Source organism: Dendrobates tinctorius, unplaced genomic scaffold (assembly GCF_039654945.1).
Source record: "Dendrobates tinctorius isolate UK_male_01 unplaced genomic scaffold, ASM3965494v1 ptg000427l, whole genome shotgun sequence".
NCBI classification, from domain to species: domain Eukaryota; kingdom Metazoa; phylum Chordata; class Amphibia; order Anura; family Dendrobatidae; genus Dendrobates; species Dendrobates tinctorius.
Genome location: NW_027362091.1, coordinates 279,565 through 302,171, shown reverse-complemented (window position 1 = coordinate 302,171; position 22,607 = coordinate 279,565). Strand labels below are relative to the sequence as shown.

General features: G+C 44.8%; 1 protein-coding gene across 4 annotated transcripts in view; it reads left to right on the top strand.

Annotated features, from left to right (window-relative positions):
- The window catches only part of HPS5 (HPS5 biogenesis of lysosomal organelles complex 2 subunit 2), a 42,133-nt gene that overhangs the window by 4,812 nt on the left and 14,714 nt on the right, over positions 1-22,607 (top strand). For 3 of the 4 annotated variants that reach the window (XM_073564088.1, XM_073564089.1, XM_073564090.1), the window contains exons 2-13: positions 14,178-14,314; positions 14,859-14,969; positions 15,055-15,119; positions 17,555-17,747; positions 18,459-18,592; positions 18,747-18,962; positions 20,701-20,772; positions 20,856-20,944; positions 21,273-21,451; positions 21,528-21,686; positions 21,794-21,953; positions 22,220-22,343. In XM_073564088.1, the coding sequence (XP_073420189.1) occupies positions 14,213-14,314; positions 14,859-14,969; positions 15,055-15,119; positions 17,555-17,747; positions 18,459-18,592; positions 18,747-18,962; positions 20,701-20,772; positions 20,856-20,944; positions 21,273-21,451; positions 21,528-21,686; positions 21,794-21,953; positions 22,220-22,343 (1,604 nt within the window). In that variant the 5' untranslated portion in view covers positions 14,178-14,212. The remainder of the gene's footprint in view (positions 1-14,177; positions 14,315-14,858; positions 14,970-15,054; positions 15,120-17,554; positions 17,748-18,458; positions 18,593-18,746; positions 18,963-20,700; positions 20,773-20,855; positions 20,945-21,272; positions 21,452-21,527; positions 21,687-21,793; positions 21,954-22,219; positions 22,344-22,607) is intronic. The other variant, XM_073564091.1, reaches the window with a different exon arrangement.

Genomic DNA, 22,607 nt, shown 5'->3' with positions numbered 1-22,607 from the left:
TCTCATGTGCCAGTGGTAATACTTAATGGTGGTAATGATCAGGTACATTGTCCCCCTGTCGATGTTACCGTCAGTGGATGGGACACCATAGATAATGTCAGGGTATTTCAGGGACAGCAGTCTGGGGATTTTCAGCTTGGTCGATACTTCCGTCCATATTTCCCTACCTCCCCAGCAATCACAAATAAAATGCTCCATGGTTTCCTCCTGTTGACAACCAAGGGGACAATTCCGATCCGAAACACTTAAATATTTTAAGTTCCCCCTCACAAAGAGCTTCCCATGTAGCGACAGCCAAGCAATGTCAAAAAACTTTGCTGGAAGTCGCCTCCCGTTGAGGAACCGGAGACTGTCCTGAAGGGTCCTGGTGGCACAATCTCTTAGGGCCAGTGGAGAGTAGAAGAAAGTCCTACATATATGAGCACACAGATCTTTCCTCGTATTACTCTCAATGTAAGATTTCTCCAGTCCCCACTTCCTGACACACTTCAGACCATATTCCAGATACTGGGGGAGGTGGTCACCTGTCCATCTCCTCCTCTTGAGACTGCCGCCTCACACCCAAGATTCCGCAAAAGGCAATATCCAATACCTGATACTATTCGCCCACAGGGAGCTACTGTTTGAATCCATGCTCCCAAAATTTACTTTCAGAAACAAGGAGTCAAAGAAAACCCTTGGATTTAACATATCCAGCCCGCCCTCACTCCGCCGTAGGTACGTTATTCCCCTCTTTATCAGGTTCATCCTGTTCCCCCACAAGAGCTGGAAGAACAGGCTGAGGAGCCTTGCCGAGAAGGATTCTGGCAAAGGAAAAACGACAGAGACATACAAGAAGACGGGGACCAGGTACGTCTTCAACATAGCAACCCTTTCTCTGTAAGTCAGCCTCCAGTTCTTCCATCGCTGAACCTTTGCATTTCCGGTCTCCAATTTTTCCTCCCAATTTAGGCTGGCATTATCTTCCCTCCCAAATTTCACCCCTAAGATCTTAATATGGGTGGAGGCCTTAACAAACTGCGGCAGATCAAAGTCTGGGTCAGATTGCAATGTCCACAGAGCTTGACTCTTCTCAAGGTTGACCAGAGACCCGGAGGCCCCTGAGTAACTTCTGATGGCCGCAGACAACATCTGCACCTCATGAGGATTAGATATCACCAGCGTCACATCATCCGCGTAGGCAACCACCTTCAGAGGCAAGCAGTGGGGGACCGGCACCCCCAAAAGTTACACTCCTGCAGTGACCTCAGAAACGGGTCTATGGCAAAAACATACAGGAGTGGACTCAGCAGGCAGCCCTGTCTCACCCCCGCCTCAACTCCAAAAGTGCCACCCTGCCAACCATTAATCAGAGGAAAGCTCACCGCCTCTCTGTACAAAGTCTTCAGCCAATCCACAAATTGTCCCGGAATACCGTACTTTGACAAAGTGGCCCACAGATAATCATGATCAACTCTGTCAAAGGCTTTAGCCTGGTCCAGACTAACAACATATCTCCCACACCACAGAGCTTTACATCTCTCAAACATCTCCCGTATAGAGATGACCGCTCCAGAGATGTTCCGCCCTTTTACCGTACCAAACTGAGAGCCTACCAACAGTGCCGGGGACAAACAGACTAACCTAGAAAACAGGATCTTCACCAGAATCTTCCTGTCAACATTCAAGAGGGCAATTGGCCTCCAGTTCTTGATGTCGCTCCGCTCCTTACCTTTAGACAGCAGAATTAATGAGGACACTCTCATGGATGGAGGCATCAGGTGATTTTCTAGACAATTTTTGTAAACATCCACAAGAATTGGAGCCAAAAGGTCTCTGAATTTCTTATAAAATTCTGCTGTTATACCATCCGGACCTGGTGCCTTCTTCAGATGTAACTTATCAATGGCCTCCTTAACCTCCTCCACCGTTAATTCTGCTGTCAAAGGAGAAAAGTCCAGATCATTAGTATCAGGCATTGGAGTTGCCTCCAAGAATTGAGTCATTTTATGTTTATCCAAAGCCTTCCTCTGAAACAAGTCAGTATAATAAGATTTCACAACCCCCAGGATACCCTCCCGAGATTCCTGCAATACACCCTGGGAGTCAATGAGACCTGTGACCAATTTATTGGCCATCCGCTCCTGGCAATTCTCAAAGGGATCAGGTGTCTCTAAGACCCCATAATCCCGTTCAAGAACCAAGGAGGTATACCTGCTGTACTGATACTGCCTTATCTCAGATTTCAACCGGTCGATCTTCTCTTTGTTACCCCCACCCTCCGAATAGAGTGACTCCAATTCTTTGCGCAGCCTTAGGTACTGGCTATACTTACTCCTGCCCTTCTTAACTGACAGTCTCTTCAAGAGGTATCTGATATCATCCTTGACGTCCTCCCACCAGTCGGCCATGTTGTCATAGAAGTCCACTCTCTGTAGATGACCCTGCAAAAGGGAGTGGACACAACTCTGGACAGAGACATCATGGAGGAGGCTGGAATTGAGTCTCTATAACCCCCTACCAACATCAGCTCGCTTAGTGGCCCCCAGGCAGAAATATAGGGCAAGATGGTCTGAGTATGGGACGACTCTCTCACTCATGGCACCAATGACTTCCATGGGACTTACAAAAGCCAGATCTATTCTACTGCCTCTATTGGAGCAGGAATAGGTTAATTTTGGCTTTCGACCTCCCCGTTTAAAGACGTCCCCTAATCCGGCCTGCAGGACTATGTTATTCAAGATCCTACCATCCCTCGTCACGGTTCTACCTGAGGAGCTGTCACTTGATGTCAGTATGGCATTAAAGTCCCCCGCCATTATCACTGGAAGAGAGGTGAACAGATAAGGCTTGACATCATTAAATAACTGTATCCTGTCAGTCACCGTCTGTGGCCCATAGATGTTAATAAGCCTAAGTCGCCTCCCATGGACAGTGACTTCCAGGACCAGACACCTTCCCATAACCACCTCCGTCATCCTATGTACTGTCACATCCCTGGTGTTAAACAGAATGGCGACCCCGGCGTACGACTCCACAGCCAGTGACCAAAAAGAGGGACCAGACCGCCATTCCCTCTCAGCCTCCCTCATGAGCCCCTGAGTCGTCAGCCGCGTCTCCTGCAGAAAGAAGACATCTGCGTCCAGGTATCGGAGATGGTCATAGACAGCGTGCCTCGTCCTCCTCACCTTAATGCTGTTCACATTACTGGATGTTATTTTTAATGAGAAATCCGCCATCACAATGCCACAACAGAGGAGCAGAGATGTAAAAGCCGCCATCATAAGTCTGGGTCACAGATGTTCTGACTACCACCGGTCTCCATGTCAGACTGTATCTCTGTGTCAGCAAGTACGGGCTTCCGTTTTGTAGGGGGATCGTCCGCTACGTCCCTGTCATACTCAGTCTCTATTCTTTTTATCTCTTCCTCCAAGTCCCCATCAGACTCAGACAAAACATCAAACTTATTGGACACGACCATCACACCCGCCGAACTCTGGACTTTTTTCCTGCCACCCTGGCTAGTGACATACTCCTCCTCAGGTTTACGGGAGGCCTTGTCCTTTTTTTTCCTTTTTACCTGATTACAGCCACTTTCTTCAGCTAGAGATGGTGATACTGAAGTGGTGGCTACATGTGGCTGCTGGACCTGAGGGACGACTTCCATGCTCCCCTCTGTATAAAGCTGCTCTGATGTTACCTGAGCGGACCCCTGGTGGACCTCTGACCTGGTCAGTACTGTCCCTGACATTAAAGCCTCCTCCTCCTGAGCCTCTGTCCCTGTCACTAACTCCTCATCAGGAAGGAGCTTGCATATATTGTGCCAGGCATCAGGACAGTCCCCGTGAGGGTGGCCGATCTCCCCACAGAGATTGCACTTGATGTTCTGGCAATCTGCCGCTAAGTGGCCGACTTCCCCGCACAGGCTGCACTTTACCACGGTACAGGTGTTTGCCAGGTGACCCACTTTACCACACTTAAAACACTTTCGTGGCTGCCCAGGGTAGAAGCAAACCCCCTTCTCCCTCCCGATAAAGAAGGAGTTGGGCAAGTGAGCCGTGATATTGTTGTGCTGGCGCAGTTTCACCAGCACCTTCCATCCACCGGTCCATATACCGTCCTCATCCCTGTTTTTGGTGAGGTCGGAGACCAGGTCACAATGCCTCCGGAGCCACACCACAATGTCCTGCGGGGGAACAGCCTCATACCAAAAGATGATATTAACCGTGGCGGTATCCGGCTTAGATATTGGAATGAAGCTGAACTTATTCCAGCCATCAGCGTCCCTGAACTTCTGGAAATTGGCCCAGAATCTGTCCAGATCAGACATAAGCTTAAAGCTGATATCATAGCCCTGTCTGTCTGGCAGATTGATGACCGCCAAGATATTAACCGGCGCAAACCCCATCTGGCGGCACAGAAGCTCCCTGACCACCAGCCTCCTGTCCGGCAGATCCTCCTTGGCACCTCTGTGCCTGAACCGCACCACATTCCTCCTTTTGAAAGCCTGCCCAGTGTAATTGGCGCTGGAGGTAAAGGATGGAGCGCCACGGCTCCAAACATTATTGGGAGGGACCTGTGGGGCCACACTGGGCTGACTGACAGGGTGAGGGTCTGCAGCGGAGGGGCCTGTTGCACCTTGTGTGCTGGAAACCAAAGGGGGAAATCGCAGACATTTTGCACATTATTATTATTATTATCATCATCATCAATCTCAATAGTGTCATCAGGATGCGCAAATGTCCACCACAGTCTCTGTACCCCCTTCAGCCCCCAACCCCACATGAACAGTATCAATATCCCCAGAATTAGTGCTCTCCTGGGCTCCAACAGTAGATGCAGTCTCATGTCCACTGTCTTGCTGTTGTGCTGGGCATGCTGGGACTTGTGGTACCGCTGGGATCTGAGCCTCTTGCTCCTGCTTGGGGTCTGCCGCAGGTAGTTGCGGCTGCTGGTGCAGTATCTGACCCTCCTTAAAACAGAAGCTAGCGGGCTGCAGCACCGGCCGTACCTGCTGCCGGGTCCCACCTGGGACAATGTCTGTGCGGGAACCAGCAGAGTCCTGCGTGCAGGACCTAAACCGCTCCTGGTTCCTATATGTCTCTGCCAGGGGCCCCATCCTCGCCAGCACACAGTCTATGTCCCGCACCACAGTCGCCAGCTCTACCCCCAGTGCATTAAGTCTCTGGTCATATACAGAGTGATCCCCAGGATTCGCAGCCTTCAACTTGTAAATGCAGTCAATTTCCATTTGCAGAAGATTCCTCTGCTGCTGCAACTCACCCATCCTCCTGACCAGTCCTGGTATCTCCTCTGCCAGCTGTAGCTCCGGGGCATGCGGCGGCTCCTTCTGGGGTCTTGCTTTAGGGGTTGACACGTTGGTTTTTAATGTCGCTGGTTTTGTGGCTCCAGCATCCGTAACACTTTTACCACTGCCACCAGCCTGCAACCTCGTGCGTCCAGAGCTCGCCATGCTGGTCACCACATGTCTCAGCTGAAGGTTCTCCTGGAGTGTTTGCTTCTCCAGAGATGTCCGTCTCTGTCTGCCTGGAGTGAGCTGCACACCTGAAGCTGGTGATGGACTCTGCCTCACCTTCTGTGCAGCCACCTGCCCTCCAGCACTGAGGTTCTCAGCAGAAGATGCCTTCTGGGATTTCCTTCCAGGCTCTGGACACTGTTTGCCTTGACTGGCCGACTGTTTAACTGCAACATCCTTGCACACAGACAAAACTTTCTCTTGTTTCTTTCCTGTACTGAACTTCAACACAGGATCTTTCTCCATGCTGCTGGGACTTCCATTCTGAGGTTTATTTCCAGCAGAGGCAACTCTGGGATTTCCATCCACATGAGAAGGTTGGGAGTTTCCTCCCAGTGTAGGCCTGGAAGCCTGGGCCTTGCTTGGGGAGCTTCCCCGCCCAGGGTGGCCCCTCCCTGGGCTTGCTCCAGACATGAGGAGAACCACAGACACACAACCTCACAGCTAGGAGGCAGTATTATAGTAGTTATATTCTTGTACATAGGGGGCAGTATTATAGTAGTTATACTCTTGCACATAGGGTTAGTATTATAGTAGCTATATTCTTGTACATAGGGGCAGTATTATAGTAGTTATATTCTTGCACATATGGTTAGTATTATAGTAGTTATATTCTTGTACATAGGGGCAGTATTATAGTAGTTATAGTCTTGTACATAGGGGACAGTATTATAATAGTTATATTCTTGTACATAGGAGCAGTATTATAGTAGTTATATTCTTGTATATGGGGACAGTATTATAGTAGTTATATTCATGTACATAGGAGGCAGTATTATAGTAGTTATATTCTTGTACATAGGGGCAGTATTATAGTAGTTATATTCTTGTACATAGGAGGCAGTATTATAGTAGTTATATTCTTGTACATAGGGGCAGTATTATAGTAGTTATATTCTTATACATAGGAGGCAGTATTATAGTAGTTATATTCTTGTACATAGGGGCAGTATTATAGTAGTTATATTCTTGTACATAGGAGGCAGTATTATAGTAGTTATATTCTTGTACATAGGAGCAGTATTATAGTAGTTATATTCTTGTACATAGGGGCAGTATTATAGTAGTTATATTCTTATACATAGGAGGCAGTATTATAGTAGTTATATTCTTATACATAGGAGGCAGTATTATAGTAGTTATATTCTTGTACATAGGAGGCAGTATTATAGTAGTTATATTCTTGTACATAGGAGCAGTATTATAGTAGTTATATTCTTGTACATAGGAGGCAGTATTATAGTAGTTATATTCTTGTACATAGGAGGCAGTATTATAGTAGTTATATTCTTGTACATAGGAGCAGTATTATAGTAGTTATATTCTTGTACATAGGGGCAGTATTATAGTAGTTATATTCTTATACATAGGAGGCAGTATTATAGTAGTTATATTCTTGTACATAGGAGGCAGTATTATAGTAGTTATATTCTTGTACATAGGGGCAGTATTATAGTAGTTATATTCTTGTACATAGGGAGCAGTATTAGGCTAGTTTCACATTAGCGTTTTTTTGCGCAGCGCATCGTGCGCATAAAAAACGCAAAGAAAAACGCAAAACAAATGTGCGTTTTTTTTTCTTCATGCGCACGCTGATGCGTCAAAATAACGCAGTGTTACTTGCGTTTTACATGCGTTTTTGCATGCGGTTGCGTTTTTTATGCGCATGCGTTTTTAGGTGTGACATTTCACAATAGCAAAATCTTTGACCACCAATGGGTCACCAGTGGGCGTGTTTCATTGGAATGTTTTATAGACCCTGTACTGCTGAATTCATCAGATTTTGCTGCTGTTTCCGGTGTCAAGATGGACTTGCGTCTGGATAATTTCCGCTTCAAGCTGGATCTTGACATTGCGCTGTCTCAGGCGTATGTCTTTTGTTGCCAGCAAGAAAGGGAGAGGGAGAGACAGCAGAGACGGCAGCGGCGTAGGTTTTGGAGACATCCAATCATCGAACTCCGGCCAAGCCGTGGAGCATATCACACGCTGTACAGCGAGCTACAGGAAAACCCGGAGAAATTTGCTGACTATACACGGATGTCCCAGGAAAGCTTCCTTGACTTGCTGGGTATGGTTGAAGGAAACATCCGGAGAAGGGACACTCAGCTCCGGCGTGCCATTCCTCCCGAAGAAAGGCTCCTTGTCACCTTACGGTATGTATGTTGTTATGTTTGCATAATTTTTTTGGCTTTTTATTTTTTTTTTTTTTTGGTCCAAAAAATTAGGTTTTTTTTGGCTATTGATTTTTAACATTATTTTTGTGAAATTGCTTTTTTGCATAATGGTTTTTCTTCTGGCATGTACTAATCCCAAGCCTTTATAAAATGTTTTTTTGCTATGTTGTATTAAAAAAACATGCAAAATAGTTAGGCCATGTACTTTTTTATTTTCAGTGTTTTTAGTAATACCCAAGACAGAAATATAATTATTTTTTCTTTTTATGTTTGGCAGGTTCCTGGCAACTGGAGAGAGTCTTTCATCCCTGCATTTCCAGTACCGGCTGGGAATCTCAACTTTATCTGGGATTGTTGCCGACACCTGCAGGGCTCTGTGGGATGTTCTGTGTCCGGAGTTTCTGCCATTGCCCACTGCCGAAAAGTGGCTTCAAATATCGGAGAAATTCTGGGCAGTCTGCAATTTCCCGAACTGCCTAGGAGCGGTGGACGGGAAGCACATCCGCATCACAAAACCCGCAAGAAGTGGCTCCGAGTACTACAACTACAAGAAGTACTTTTCCACAGTCCTAATGGCCATTGCGGATGCAGACTGCCGGTTTGTGGCGGTGGACATAGGGGCATTCGGACGGGGCAACGATTCACAGACTTTTAAGAACTCTGATATGGGCTGGAGGTTGTACGGCAACCATTTCAATTTTCCACTGGCACGGCCTCTTCCCCAAACCCAAACTCCACCACTGCCATTTGTAGTGGTTGGGGATGAGGCATTTCAGATGTGCCCAAACCTGCTGAAGCCGTACTCCAGCCGTGACTTGGACCACCGCAAGAAAATTTTCAACTACAGGCTTACGAGGGCTCGCAGGACTGTAGAGTGCGCCTTTGGCATTCTAGTGGCCAGATGGCGAATTCTCAGCACCGCCATCAATCTCAAAATGGAAACAGTTGATGAGGTCGTGAAGGCATGCGTGGTTCTCCACAATTTTGTTATGGCAAAGGAGCGGCCGAACTTTGACATGGATGAGCCTGCTGCCAACCCTTTGCCAGATTTTACTCAGCACCCTCTTCGGTCCTCAGTCGAAGTTGCCCAAATGAGGGACCAATTTGCGGACTACTTTTTATCCGATGTTGGTCGTGTAGCATGGCAGGATCAAATGGTTTAATAGTTTTGTTGTTTGTTAAAAATAAAATACATGGTTTTTTATACCTGTACCCAGTGTACTGTGTCTTAATAAACTCCACTACTCATCTGCCCAGGTTAAATTGAAGAAAGGGAAACCACCATAAAAAAAAATATATATATATATATATATATTATAATATATATATATATATATATATTATAATATATATATATATATATATATATATATATATATATATTATTATATATATTATTATATATATTATTATATATATATATATATATATATATATATATATATTATTATATATATATATATATATTATTATATATATATATATATATATTATTATATATATATATATATATATTATTATATATATATATATTATTATATATATATATATATATATATATATATATATATATATATATATATTATTATATATATATATATATATTATTATATATATATATATTATTATATATATATATATATTATTATATATATATATATTATTATATATTATTATATATATATATATATATATATTATTATATATATATATATATATATATATTATTATATATATATATATATATATATATATATATATATATATATATTATTATATATATATATATATATATATATATTATAATATATATATATATATATATATATATATATATATTATAATATATATATATATATATTATAATATATATATATATATATATATTATAATATATATATATATAATTATTTTATATTATAATATATATAATTATTTTATATTATAAAATATATATATATAATTATTTTATATTATAAAATATATATATATATATTTTATAATATATATATATATATATATTATAATATATATATATATATATATATATATATATATTATATATATATATATATATATATATATATATATATTATAATATATATATAAATATATATATATATATATATATATTTATATATAAATATATATATTTATATATATATATTTATTTATATATTTATTTTTATATATATATATATATAAATTTTTTGTTTTTTTTGGTGGTTTCCCTTTCTTTACTTTCTACCGGATGGTCAGCCATCCAACTCTGAAAGGGATACTATATTTCATTTTTGTTTTATTTATATATATATATATATATATATATATATATATATATATATATATATATATAAAAAAAAAAAAGAAATATAGTATCCCTTTCAGAGTTGGATGGCTGACCATCCGGTATAAAGTAAAGAAAAACAAACCATAGTGTAGGGCGCAGTGTGTGCAGGCGGCGAAAGACACAATAACCAAACATTATTTTGAAAAAAAAATATAACATTTATTTAAATTATTTTTTAGTTGCTGGAAACTGGGGGGTGTGGAGGGATGAGGAACGGCTTTGGGTGGAGTAAGGGGTTCTAGGGGAAGGAGGAACCAAAGAAGTGGGGGAAGGGAGCTGAGGCAAGGAAAGTTGTGAAGTGGGAGGTGAGGGAGGAGGGAGGGTAAGAGTCCTCCTCTTTGTTTTTTTAGGACGGTGGCCCGTCGTCTTCCTGCTGTCCTCGCTTGAGCCTGAGGACTGGCTAGACCCCGGGGACCGCCTTGAGCCTCTGGACCGCCTTGAGCCTCTGGACCGCCTTGAGCCTCTGGACTGCCTTGAGCCTCTGGAACGCCTGGAGGCTGGGGACTGGCTGGAGCTGGGGGACCGCCTGGCACTTGTTGACCGCCTGCCAGGATCTTGTTCCAGCTGTGGCATGCTGGAGGTGGTGGATGTCCTGGCAGGGGCCGTAAATATTGAATGCGGGTCCCCCAGCTGATGCTGCTCCGAGGTGGTGGTGGTGGTGGTGGCGGTCCATGCAGGCGTGGTGGCTGTGGCGGTCCATACCGGGGTGGTCCTCCCGCTGGTGGTGGTGGTTGCGGCGCTCAAGGCAGGGGTGGTGACGACGGGCCATCCAGTGGTGGTGGCGGCAGCAGTGGTGGGCCAGGCAGGAGCAGCGCTTGGCATGGTGTTGGCGGGTAAGTGTCCAGCTGCACTCGGACTTGGGGCGGTATATTGGTGTCCGGCGAGGCTTGGAAGTGTGGTGGCTGTGCAGTGATATGCAGCAGAAGTAGGTAATGCTGTAAAACGAGTCAGTGGTGGCACCGGTGGAAATGCCACCACTGACTGCTGCATAATCCTACTCTGCTGCATAGCCTGCATAAAAGCATTGTTGCAGGCCTGCATGACAGTCAACTGGAGGTCAGGGGTAAGGTGTTCCGCCGTGTCCCGAGCTATTTGGGTATAAAAATGATGCGCTGGTCTGGCGAGGTCGACTTCCAGGCGCTCAAGGCGACCCTCGATAGACTTGTAGCGTTGGTCCAAAAGGAGGAAACCACTCTCAAGTCTATCGGAGAGTGCCTTGAGGCTACTCTGAAAGACCGAGCTCAATTCAACGAACTCGGGCATGAGAGGCCTGTCCAAGGTCCTCTGCCGCTGCTGGCGGGAAGTGCCCGCAAAACCAGTGGCAGAGACCTGGGACAGGGGAACACCTGAGCGACCAGCTTCCTGGTCTCCAGATGACTGTGGTGCAGACCTGCAAGGTGCTTCCTCGCTGATGGATGGCTGGGAGGGGTCCGGGGCAGCTTGATGAAGGACCGCTTCGGGACCAGGTTGCAGGGTGCTGCTCCAGGTGCTGTGAAAAGAAAAGAAAGAAATTACTACCATAAATTAACAATCGCCAACTCCTGTGGAATAGAAAAGCACAGAATAAAACACAATACAACTAGAAAATACTTACGTTCGGGAGGCAAGGACCGGTCTTAAAAATGCCAAGGCACGATGGTATCGGTACTTCGTGCCGGTCCTTGCCGCAGCACCACTGCGAACCTTATTCTCCTGACGGATATCCCTGTTGAAGCGGTCCTTCATCGAGCGCCAACGGGTTCTGACTTTGTTCACTGTGATGGAAAAAAAAAAAAAAAGAAAAAAAGTAAGACTATGCACTGGAGGCTGTGATCATCCAACTGTGTGTGATGATAGAAACTCCATGGAGTTAATAGCATCACACACAGTTGGGTGATCCCGGCCAAGATCACTGCTGCATCACACTGCATTTAAATACTTACGAAAATCCTTGCGGACCCGGGGAGAGGCATTGTCCCAGCCATCCATCAGCGATGCGGCCACCTCGTTCCAGAGCCGCCGGATCACCACGTTGTCCGAGTGCAGTTGGTGACGGGTGTCCCACAACGGGACTCGCTCCTGGACTAGACGGATGAGCTCGTCGTTGTCCAGGGCGAGGTCCTCCTCCCGCTGTGGAGCCTAGAAAAGAAAGACAAACATTAATCTTTGAAAGATTTAAAAAAAAAAAAATATCGATAACTAGCTGAAGAGCCCGGCGCTGCCCGGGCATAGTAACTAACTGTGGTTAGTTATATAAATTTAAAATTATCCTCCATCCCATAGTCCCGTGCCCATATTCCATCATACATATCCTCCATCCCATAGTCCAGTGCCCATATACCCATCACACATCCTCCATCCCATAGTCCCATGCTCATATACCCATCATACATATTCGCCATCCCATAGTCCCGTGCCCATATACCATCATACATATCCTCCATCCCATGCCCATATACCCATCATATATATCCTCCATCCCATAGTCCCGTGCCCATATTCCATCATACATATCCTCCATCCCATAGTCCTGTGCCCATATACCCATCATACATATTCGCCATCTCATATGCCTGTGCCCATATACACATGATACATGTTCGCCATCCCATAGTCCCGTGCCCATATACCATCATACATATCCTCTATCCCATGCCCATATACCCATCATATATATCCTCCATCCCATAGTCCCGTGCCCATATACCCAAACAAACAAACATACACACACACACACACAAACACACACACACACATACACACTTTGAGCCCTAGATATTGATAAACAATCCATGAAAAAATTATTTGTTTTAAATGGAAATAAATGGAAAAAAAACAACAAACATCGAAAAAAACAACCATGAAAATTTAAAAAAAATAAAATTAAAAAATACAAAAAAAAAAAAAAAAAAAAAAAAAAACCAGACTAGAAAATAAGTAAAAAAAAAAAAACAAACAGTCCGTCTGTACTTACATCACGTCTACCCGCCCGCACTTGGCCTTGCTGCTCCTGCCGTTCCTCCGGTGGTGGTGGCGTGATGGAGGATGAGCTCTGAAAATTAAACCAAAAAAATTAATCACATGTGTTTATTTTTTCAAATCCATACGGAAGCATAGTACTCACTTCTTCTGCCTCTTGCCCTGTCCCGGGGACATATTCTTCACCAGATGAAGACATGCTGCAATAAAAAAAAAAAGAGACATAAGTACATAGAAATGTATTGAAATTTCAGCCAGACATTAGGTTTTTCATACTTACATTGGTGCAGCTTGTGCTGTGTGTCCACTAGTGAGCAATCCTTAAAGTATTGTGGAATCCCAGTGCCCACACCATTTTATCACCTTGGTTCAATTTTGTTTTTTTACTGTCTAGACCAAATTTCAGTCATGTTTATGTAAAAAACGCATGCGCATAAAAACGCAAGACCATGCGCAAGTATTGCGCTCCCATAGGCTCCAATGTGGTGTTTTTGCGCATTCCGTGCGCATTCCGTGCGCATGCGTTGTTTTAACGAGACAGGGCGGAACCAAAAATGCAACATGTTGCGTCTGACGCGCCTGGCGCAAAAGACAAAAAAACGCATGCGCACGAAAGCGCAAATATGCGCAAGACCATGCGCACATCATGTAAAATATAGGTGCGCAGTGCGCATGCGCACTGGTGCGCCCGATGCGCTGCGCACAAAAGCGCTAATGTGAAACCAGCCTTATAGTAGTTATATTCTTGTACATAGGAGCAGTTTTATAGTAGTTATATTCTTGTACATAGGGGCAGTATTATAGTAGTTATATTCTTGTACATACGAGTATGTCTGTAATATAATTGTATTCAGTCTTGGGTATAAAGGATTGTTCTTTCGGTGAAATCAGATGCGTATAAGAAACAAATATTTATTGTAAAAAACTGTAAATCACCTGGAGGTTAATATTCACCCTTGGAATCTCCCTGATGTTAATGTCGCCTCTTCCTCCTCCCTTCCCCCGCACTCAGAGAAGTCGTGGAGTGTTTCATAATGTGGAGTGGGTAATCCTCTGCTCCTGTATAGTGACCAGGGAGCTCTGCGCGTAGAATGTGCTGTGTGGTCTATGATTTGTGGATTTTACCCCATCTGGTGGTCATAAATGGGACTGCAATTGATATTTTTTCACTTGTTTCAAGGCATGTGATGTGCAGTAAAGGACGGTCTTTTCTCCATGAGTGCCCCTGTGCCAGAAGCCCCCAGCCATGTTCTGGCTGAATTTGAGTCCCTCGATCCTTTGCTGTCCATCCTGCGCTTAGATTCCAGCAGATTAAAGGTATCAAAACATTTTATTTCTTTACTTATTTTTTATTATATACAAGGCATGTGTATCCAGAGAATTGCATCCATGACAGACGAGGCCAGATGGGCCGTATATCGCTTTCTTTATATGATATCTGCTTATTGTCAGTGGATAAAAACATTCTTGGCTGCAACTTTGCGCTGATACATTGTAGCAAAGCAGCGGGTCTTTAGCTCTGGTGTATTTTTCTCATAGAGCATTGTGCATGCTGGATACAATTGTAACAAACCCCCAGCTGTGGTGACCTGGTAGAAATGAGGCAGTGCTTGTTACAGTGTGTCAGGGTTCACTCTCTGGGTGTGAATAAGAAAGACTTTGGCCACTGACAACAAGCCGGGGTCTTGGAAATAGCGAGGACTAAAGGCCAAAAGGTGCCGTATATTTCACTATGGAACACGTGGGCTTCATTCACCTAACACAGGAAAACCCAATCAATGATGTTTTTAAAGCTTGTTGGATCTGCCACCATCTTTATGCTGATGTATCCGTGCTTTACGGGTGTTGCTGATCCTTGTAGTGCACGTGTTTGGACGTGTCCAAGAGATGGCTGGTTCTTGGCAGTTCGGGGGGAGGCCTGAACCTCATCCAGAAGGACGGCTGGAAACAGAGACTTTTCCTTACCCACAAGGTACAAGGGGTCTTTATTTCGGGGTCGCCTCTTTTCATACCAAAGCGCCCATCATTAACTTCTTGTACCATCGTTGTGGTTTTAGGAGGGCTCCATCTCCAGGGCCGCCTGCTGCCCCCATGATGACGACTATGTGGCTGTTGCAACCAGGTATTGACTTTGTTATAAATTCTTCCTGTAAGAAATATATATATACTAGCTGAAGAGCCCGGCGCTGCCCGGACATAGTAACTAACTGTGGTTAGTTATAACAAATTATAATTATCCTCCATCCCATAGGCCCGTGCCCATATACCCATCATACAAATCCTCCATCCCATAGTCCCGTGCCCATATACCCATCACACATCCTTCATCCCATAGTCCCGTGCCCATATACCCATCATACATATCCTCCATCCCATAGTCCCGTGCCCATATACCCATCATACATATTCTCCATCCCATAGTCCCGTGCCCATATACCCATCATATATATCCTCCATCCCATAGTCCCGTGCCCATATACCCATCATACATATTCTCCATCCCATAGTCCCATGCCCATATACCCATCATACATATCCACCATCCCATAGTCCCGTGCCTATATACCCATCATACACATCCTCCATCCCATAGTCCCGTGCCCATATACCCATCATACAAATCCTCCATCCCATAGTCCCGTGCCCATATACCCATCATACATATCCACCATCCCATAGTCCCGTGCCTATATACCCATCATACATATCCTCCATCCCATAGTCCCGTGCCCATATACCCATCATACATATCCTCCATCCCATAGTCGAGTGCCCATATACCCATCACACATCCTCTATCCCATAGTCCCGTGCCCATATACCCATCATACATATCCACCATCCCATAGTCCCGTGCCCATATACCCATCATACATATCCTCCATCCCATAGTCCCGTGCCCATATACCCATCATACATATCCACCATCCCATAGTCCCGTGCCCATATACCCATCATACATATCCACCATCCCATAGTCCCGTGCCCATATACCCATCATACATATCCTTCATCCCATAGTCCCATGCCCATATACCCATAATACATATCCTCCATCCCATAGTCCCGTGCCCATATACCATCACACATCCTCCATCCCATAGTCGAGTGCCCATATACCCATCACGCATCCTCTATCCCATAGTCCCGTGCCCATATACCCATCATACAAATCCTCCATCCCATAGTCCCATGCCCATATACCCATCATACATATCCTCCATCCCATAGTCCCGTGCCCATATACCATCACACATCCTCCATCCCATAGTCGAGTGCCCATATACCCATCACACATCCTCTATCCCATAGTCCCGTGCCCATATACCCATCATACAAATCCTCCATCCCATAGTCCCATGCCCATATACCCATCATACAAATCCTCCATCCCATAGTCCCGTGCCCATATACCCATCATACATATCCTCCATCCCATAGTCCCGTGCCCATATACCATCACACATCCTCCATCCCATAGTCGAGTGCCCATATACCCATCACACATCCTCTATCCCATAGTCCCGTGCCCATATACCCATCATACAAATCCTCCATCCCATAGTCCCGTGCCCATATACCCATCATACATATCCTCCATCCCATAGTCCCGTGCCCATATACCCATCACACATCCTCTATCCCATAGTCCCGTGCCCATATACCCATCATACATATCCTCCATCCCATAGTCGAGTGCCCATATACCTATCACACATCCTCTATCCCATAGTCCCATGCCCATATACCCATCATACATATCCACCATCCCATAGTCCATATACCCATTATGACATCATCATCACCATGGCAACCGTTATGACATATCCGTCACCATTGCAACCTATTAAGACATCATCGTCACCATGACAACCATTGTGACAGGATCTTCGCCATTGCAACCTATTATGACATTAGCGTCGCCATGGCAACCATTATGACATCATAATGAGGGGCGGGGCTTGCAACCTATGATGACATCAGCGTTACCATGGCAACCATTATGACATAATGAGGGGCGGGCTTGATACACACACACTTTTTCCCCATTATGTAGATAGGGGCAAAATTGTTTGGTGAATTGGAACGCGCGGGGTTAAAACTTCGCCTCACAACATAGCCTAGGACACTCTCAAGGTCCAGACGTGTGACTGTGCCAAATTTTGTGGCTGTAGCTGCGACGGTGCGGATGCCAATCCCGGACATACACACATACACACACACACATTGAGCATATATATATATATACATTCACACTTCTGACAATTGAGAGTTTGCTACAAGCCACATTGATTGACAGCGAGCTGAGATCTTAGACATAAAGCCTAATAAAGTTGTAGCCCTTTTTCCTTGCGTTGTCGCCATCTGGGGCTTCCCGTGACGCAGAGCTGATGCTTATGGTGCCCTGTGTTCTGGGTCTTCTATGGCGTCGCTGTCGCTGGACATTTGATATAAATGGCTCCAAGGAATCTCGCCGCCGTCTGACAGCAGAGAGCAGTGCTGCGTAAGATAAAGCCGACGTTGGGTTTTGAGGTCCGCGTCTCACTGTTCCCGCAGTCAGGGAGTCGTGGTCGTCTGGGAATTAAACCAGGAACGTCGCGGGAAACCAGAAAGGATCTACGTGTCGTCCGAGCACAAGGGTCGCAAGGTGACTGCCCTCTGCTGGGACTCCGCAGCACTGCGCGTGTTTGTCGGCGACCACATGGGCAAAGTGTCTGCCATCAAATTAAACTCTTCTAAGCAAGGAAAGGTGAGAGCACGCCGCCTGACAATGCTCCATTAATTCGGTGTATGCGATATGTTGCTTTTTTTTTTTTTCTTTGTGGGTATACCGAATTGCTGACGCCTTTAGCAGGTCTCCTGCCACCATGGCAGCCCACCGGCACTCTGAAATTGTCTGGGGTAACCAATGGAGCATTCTACGACCACCACACTCCTCCCGAACCGACCACCTTAAATGCAGCAGTCAGGAATGCCCACTGTACTTAAGGGGTTAATAGCAGCCACACGAGCTGCACTCCGATCGCTGCTGTTACCGGCAGATGAAGGACTATGGGAGTTTTTGCTCTTATTTTTTGACAATGGTGGCGCTCTCTTGGACCAATATATATGCAAGCGACAAACCTCTTGCTTCCTTTTTTATACCTTTTCAGCTCTGCTACCTCATGTCACAGTTGAGATCAGTGTCTTCAACTTCCCTTTGTTGCCTGTTGGAGTCTGTGATGGTCATCAATCCACTTTCTAGCTCCTTAGATACTCCAGCTGCTCTTTTTCCATTTCTGCCCACCATGCTTTACACTGCAGTTCTATATATAAATATTTTTTTTTTAAGCACAGTCTCGGCAGAAAGTTATTGCATATACAGATGACTTATTAATAAGGAAGAGCATGGAGCAGCTCTGTTTTTTTTTTTGTTTTTTTTTTCTTTCTCTAAGTTTTAGCTTAACCCTTTCCTGCCCAGGCAGCTGCTGCTTTTGTGATGTTCCCGGTCCAGATAATCACTAGCATTGACTCCCGGGTGGTGCAGCTGGATTACACGGATGGTCGTCTGCTCATCTCCTCCCTGAGCCGCTCCTATTTGTGTGACACCGATAGGTGAGCTGCGCTACCTGTATACACTCTGGGGCGCCCCCTCGTGGATGGGCTGGATAGTGGAACACGGTGTATATGTGAAGACCTTGATTGTTGATTTGGAGAAAAGTTCTCAGGAGCCATCTAGAAATAATTCTACTTGTCTGTCATCACCCAGGGAGAAGTTCTGGAAGATCGGCAACAAGGAGAGAGATGGGGAGTACGGGGCCTGTTTTGTCCCTGGAGGCCGGAGCTCGGGGGCTCAGCAGCCCCTCATATACTGCGCTCGGCCTGGATCCCGGATGTGGGAGGTGAACTTTGAAGGAGAAGTGCTGAGCACGCACCAGTTTAAGCAGCTCCTGTCCTCTGCGCCTCTGCCGATCATTAACACCAGGTATGTAATGACTCCACTGTGGCCGAGGACTGTGTTCCTTAAAGGCATAGTCCTGCAAATACTGCTTCTCTCCACCACTAGGGGGTGCACAATGCTATTGTATAAGTATGGTGAATATTGGACTGTATCAATAAGTGTATGCTGGCAGAATTCAGAATTTCTCTCACTCTATTCTATTGCTGTTAAAAGAAGTTTTATGCTGAGACCAAAGGTTCACTTGTGATATAACTCAAGATAAGTAACGTATGTTCAGTGACTGCACCAGCAGAATAGTGAGTGCAGCTCTGGAGTATAATACAGGATGTAACTCGGGATCAGTAATGTAATGTATGTACACAGTGACTGCACCAGCAGAATAGTGAGTGCAGCTCTGGAGTATAATACAGGATGTAACTCGGGATCAGTAATGTAATGTATGTACACAGTGACTGCACCAGCAGAATAGTGAGTGCAGCTCTGGAGTATAATACAGGATGTAACTCGGGATCAATAATGTAATGTATGTACACAGTGACTGCACCAGCAGAATAGTGACTGCAGCTCTGGAGTATAATACAGGATGTAACTCAGGATCAGTAATGTAATGTATGTACACAGTGTCTGCACCAGCAGAATAGTGAGTGCAGCTCTGGGGTATAATACAGGATGTAACTCGGGATCAGTAATGTAATGTATGTACACAGTGACTGCACCAGCAGAATAGTGAGTGCAGCTCTGGAGTATAATACAGGATGTAACTCAGGATCAGTAATGTAATGTATGTACACAGTGACTGCACCAGCAGAATAGTGAGTGCAGCTCTGGGGTATAATACAGGATGTAACTCAGGATCAGTAATGTAATGTATGTACACAGTGACTGCACCATCAGAATAGTGAGTGCAGCTCTGGAGTATAATACAGGATGTAACTCAGGATCAGTAATGTAATGTATGTACACAGTGATTGCACCAGCAGAATAGTGAGTGCAGCTCTGGGGTATAATACAGGATGTAACTCAGGATCAGTAATGTAATGTATGTACACAGTGACTGCACCAGCAGAATAGTGAGTGCAGCTCTGGGGTATAATACAGGATGTAACTCAGGATCAGTAATGTATGTACACAGTGAGTGCACCAGCAGAATAGTGAGTGCAGCTCTGGAGTATAATACAGGATGTAACTCAGGATCAGTAATGTAATGTATGTACACAGTGACTTCACCAGCAGAATAGTGAGTGCAGCTCTGGAGTATAATACAGGATGTAACTCAGGATTAGTAATGTATGTACACAGTGACTGCACCAGCAGAATAGTGAGTGCAGCTCTGGAGTATAATACAAGATGTAACTCAGGATCAATAATCTAATGTATGTACACAGTGACTTCACCAGCAGAATAGTGAGTGCAGCTCTGGGGTATAATACAGGATGTAACTCCGGATCAGTACAGGATCAGTAATGTAAGTACACAGTGACTGCACCAGCAGAATAGTGAGTGCAGCTCTGGAGTATAATACAGGATGTAATTCAGGATCTGTAATGTAATGTATGTACACAGTGACTGCACCAGCAGAATAGTGAGTGCCGCTCTGGAGTATAATACAGGATGTAACTCAGGATCAGTAATGTATGTACACAGTGACTGCACCAGCAGAATAGTGAGTGCAGCTCTGGGGTATAATACAGAATTATGTATGTACATGGTGACTTCTCCCTTTCTGTTAACCATAAGAATTGCTTTGTGCTGTTGTCTGCAGGTCGGACCCCCAGTATGATGCCTCCCCTGGTCCTCCTCAGTCTTTAGCTTTTGCCAAGCTCTTGCTTGTTGGGTAAGAAGTGAAATGAACGTTTCCTTCTTTCCTCCAGAGCGGATTATAATGGATCTGAAGGAATGTCCTTTCCTTTATTGCAGTGATCATGGTGTTGTGACGTGGACGGAGGGGGGGATTTTTGTGTTTATCCCTCAGAACGTTCAGGTTTTGCTGTGGAGTCAACTGAAAGGCAAGTCGCTGAAGCGGACACTTAAGATTTCTGTGTGTTTTTTTTTTTTTTTTCTTTTTGAGAAAGTCTTGGGCCCCATCCCAAACTTATGAATAGACCAATCCCTCAAACATTTACCAGACCAATGTGAAAAATGTCTGCATCAGATAAAAATCCCCAAATTAATTTTTGTCCTATCGAATGCCCTTGATTTCGGGACCCGTAGTCTGCTGTGTCACTGTGATCTACACTCCCCTATATAGCTATTGACCAGTGCTGGGGGACGGCCTTATAGCTACATTTAAAAAAAAAAAAAAAAAAAATTGCAACCATGCGCCTCCCTCTGCAGGTATCCAGGACGTAGCTGTGTACAAGAACGAACTGTTCTGCCTCCACGTAGACGGGAAGATCTCGCACCTCTCCCTGCTCCCCGTGGACCGATGTGTGGAGCGACTGATGAAGAGGAACCTTTGGGGTGCGGCGGCCAGAGTCTGCCATATATTCCAGAGTTCCGTCATTACCAGCAGAGTGAGTGAGGCGTCCTCCCCTCGTCCACTGGGGTCTGTATATGGGGGATAACCCGCTGCCATGTTTTGTCCTCTAGGCACGGAAGGTGTTATCCATTGAGAAAATGGAACACTTAAAGGCTCAGCTCGATCTGGTGATCCAGCAAGACCTGATCGCTCAGATGGAGGACGTCCTGTCCAGAGCGGAGCCCATGGACTCTGCCTGCAGCAGCAGAAGGAGCAGCATCTCGTCTCATGTAAGCAGCAGCGTTCCGCCATTTTTTTCAGTATTCGATGGTTGCATGGGTGCTCTGTTGTGACAGGTCGTTCGAGGCGATCTTATGTCGGGATTTTTGCTTCACAGGAAAGTTTTAACGTGTTGGACTGTGGAATCTATCGGGTGATCAGTCGCAGGAACAGTCAGTCCGATGAAGACTCTGGATCTCTGCACAGTCAGACCATGTCGGAGGACGAGCGGCTGCGGGAGCTTTCTGCACAGCCGGATGAAGAACAGGCCGAGCTCGGTAACTAGCGCAGTGATTGAGAATATATCCTCCTGTTTCCATTAACAATCAGCAGAACTTTGAATTCAGCTCTGGATGTGACCGGAGTATAATATGTGATCTGAGCTAAGTATCGTCTGAAAACACAATAATGTCTGTCGTGCTTTCGGCTTTGCCCCTGATTAGTGAGTGCTGCAGTCATCAGATCTTGGGCATATCCGTTTTTGATTTTTCACTCACATTTTATTTTATTTGATTTGTTTTGCCATGCACGTTCTGCTCATCAGACACCGTTTCTCACGCCTCAGTGAATGCGGACAGCGATCGGACCGAGTCCCACCTACCATTTAACATCTCATTACCCTTCCGCTCCACCTCACCCCGTGTGTCTCTTCAAGCGGTGAAGGAAAGGTAAAGCAAGGGTTAACCTCTTCACATTGACAGTTCACGCACAATATCAAATCTGGTCCCAAATGTGTAAAAAATATTAAAAAAAAAATAATAAAACTGAAATAAGTACCACTGGGTGTCACTATGTATGACTGTAGGAATGTAGTTTCTCCGCTATACTAAATATTTGGGGGGCCTATTTAATGTAATGGAGCTTCAGTGCAAAATCATAATAGCTTGATATTCTAGACATAAAATTCCACTTTAATCTTTTTTTTTTTTTTT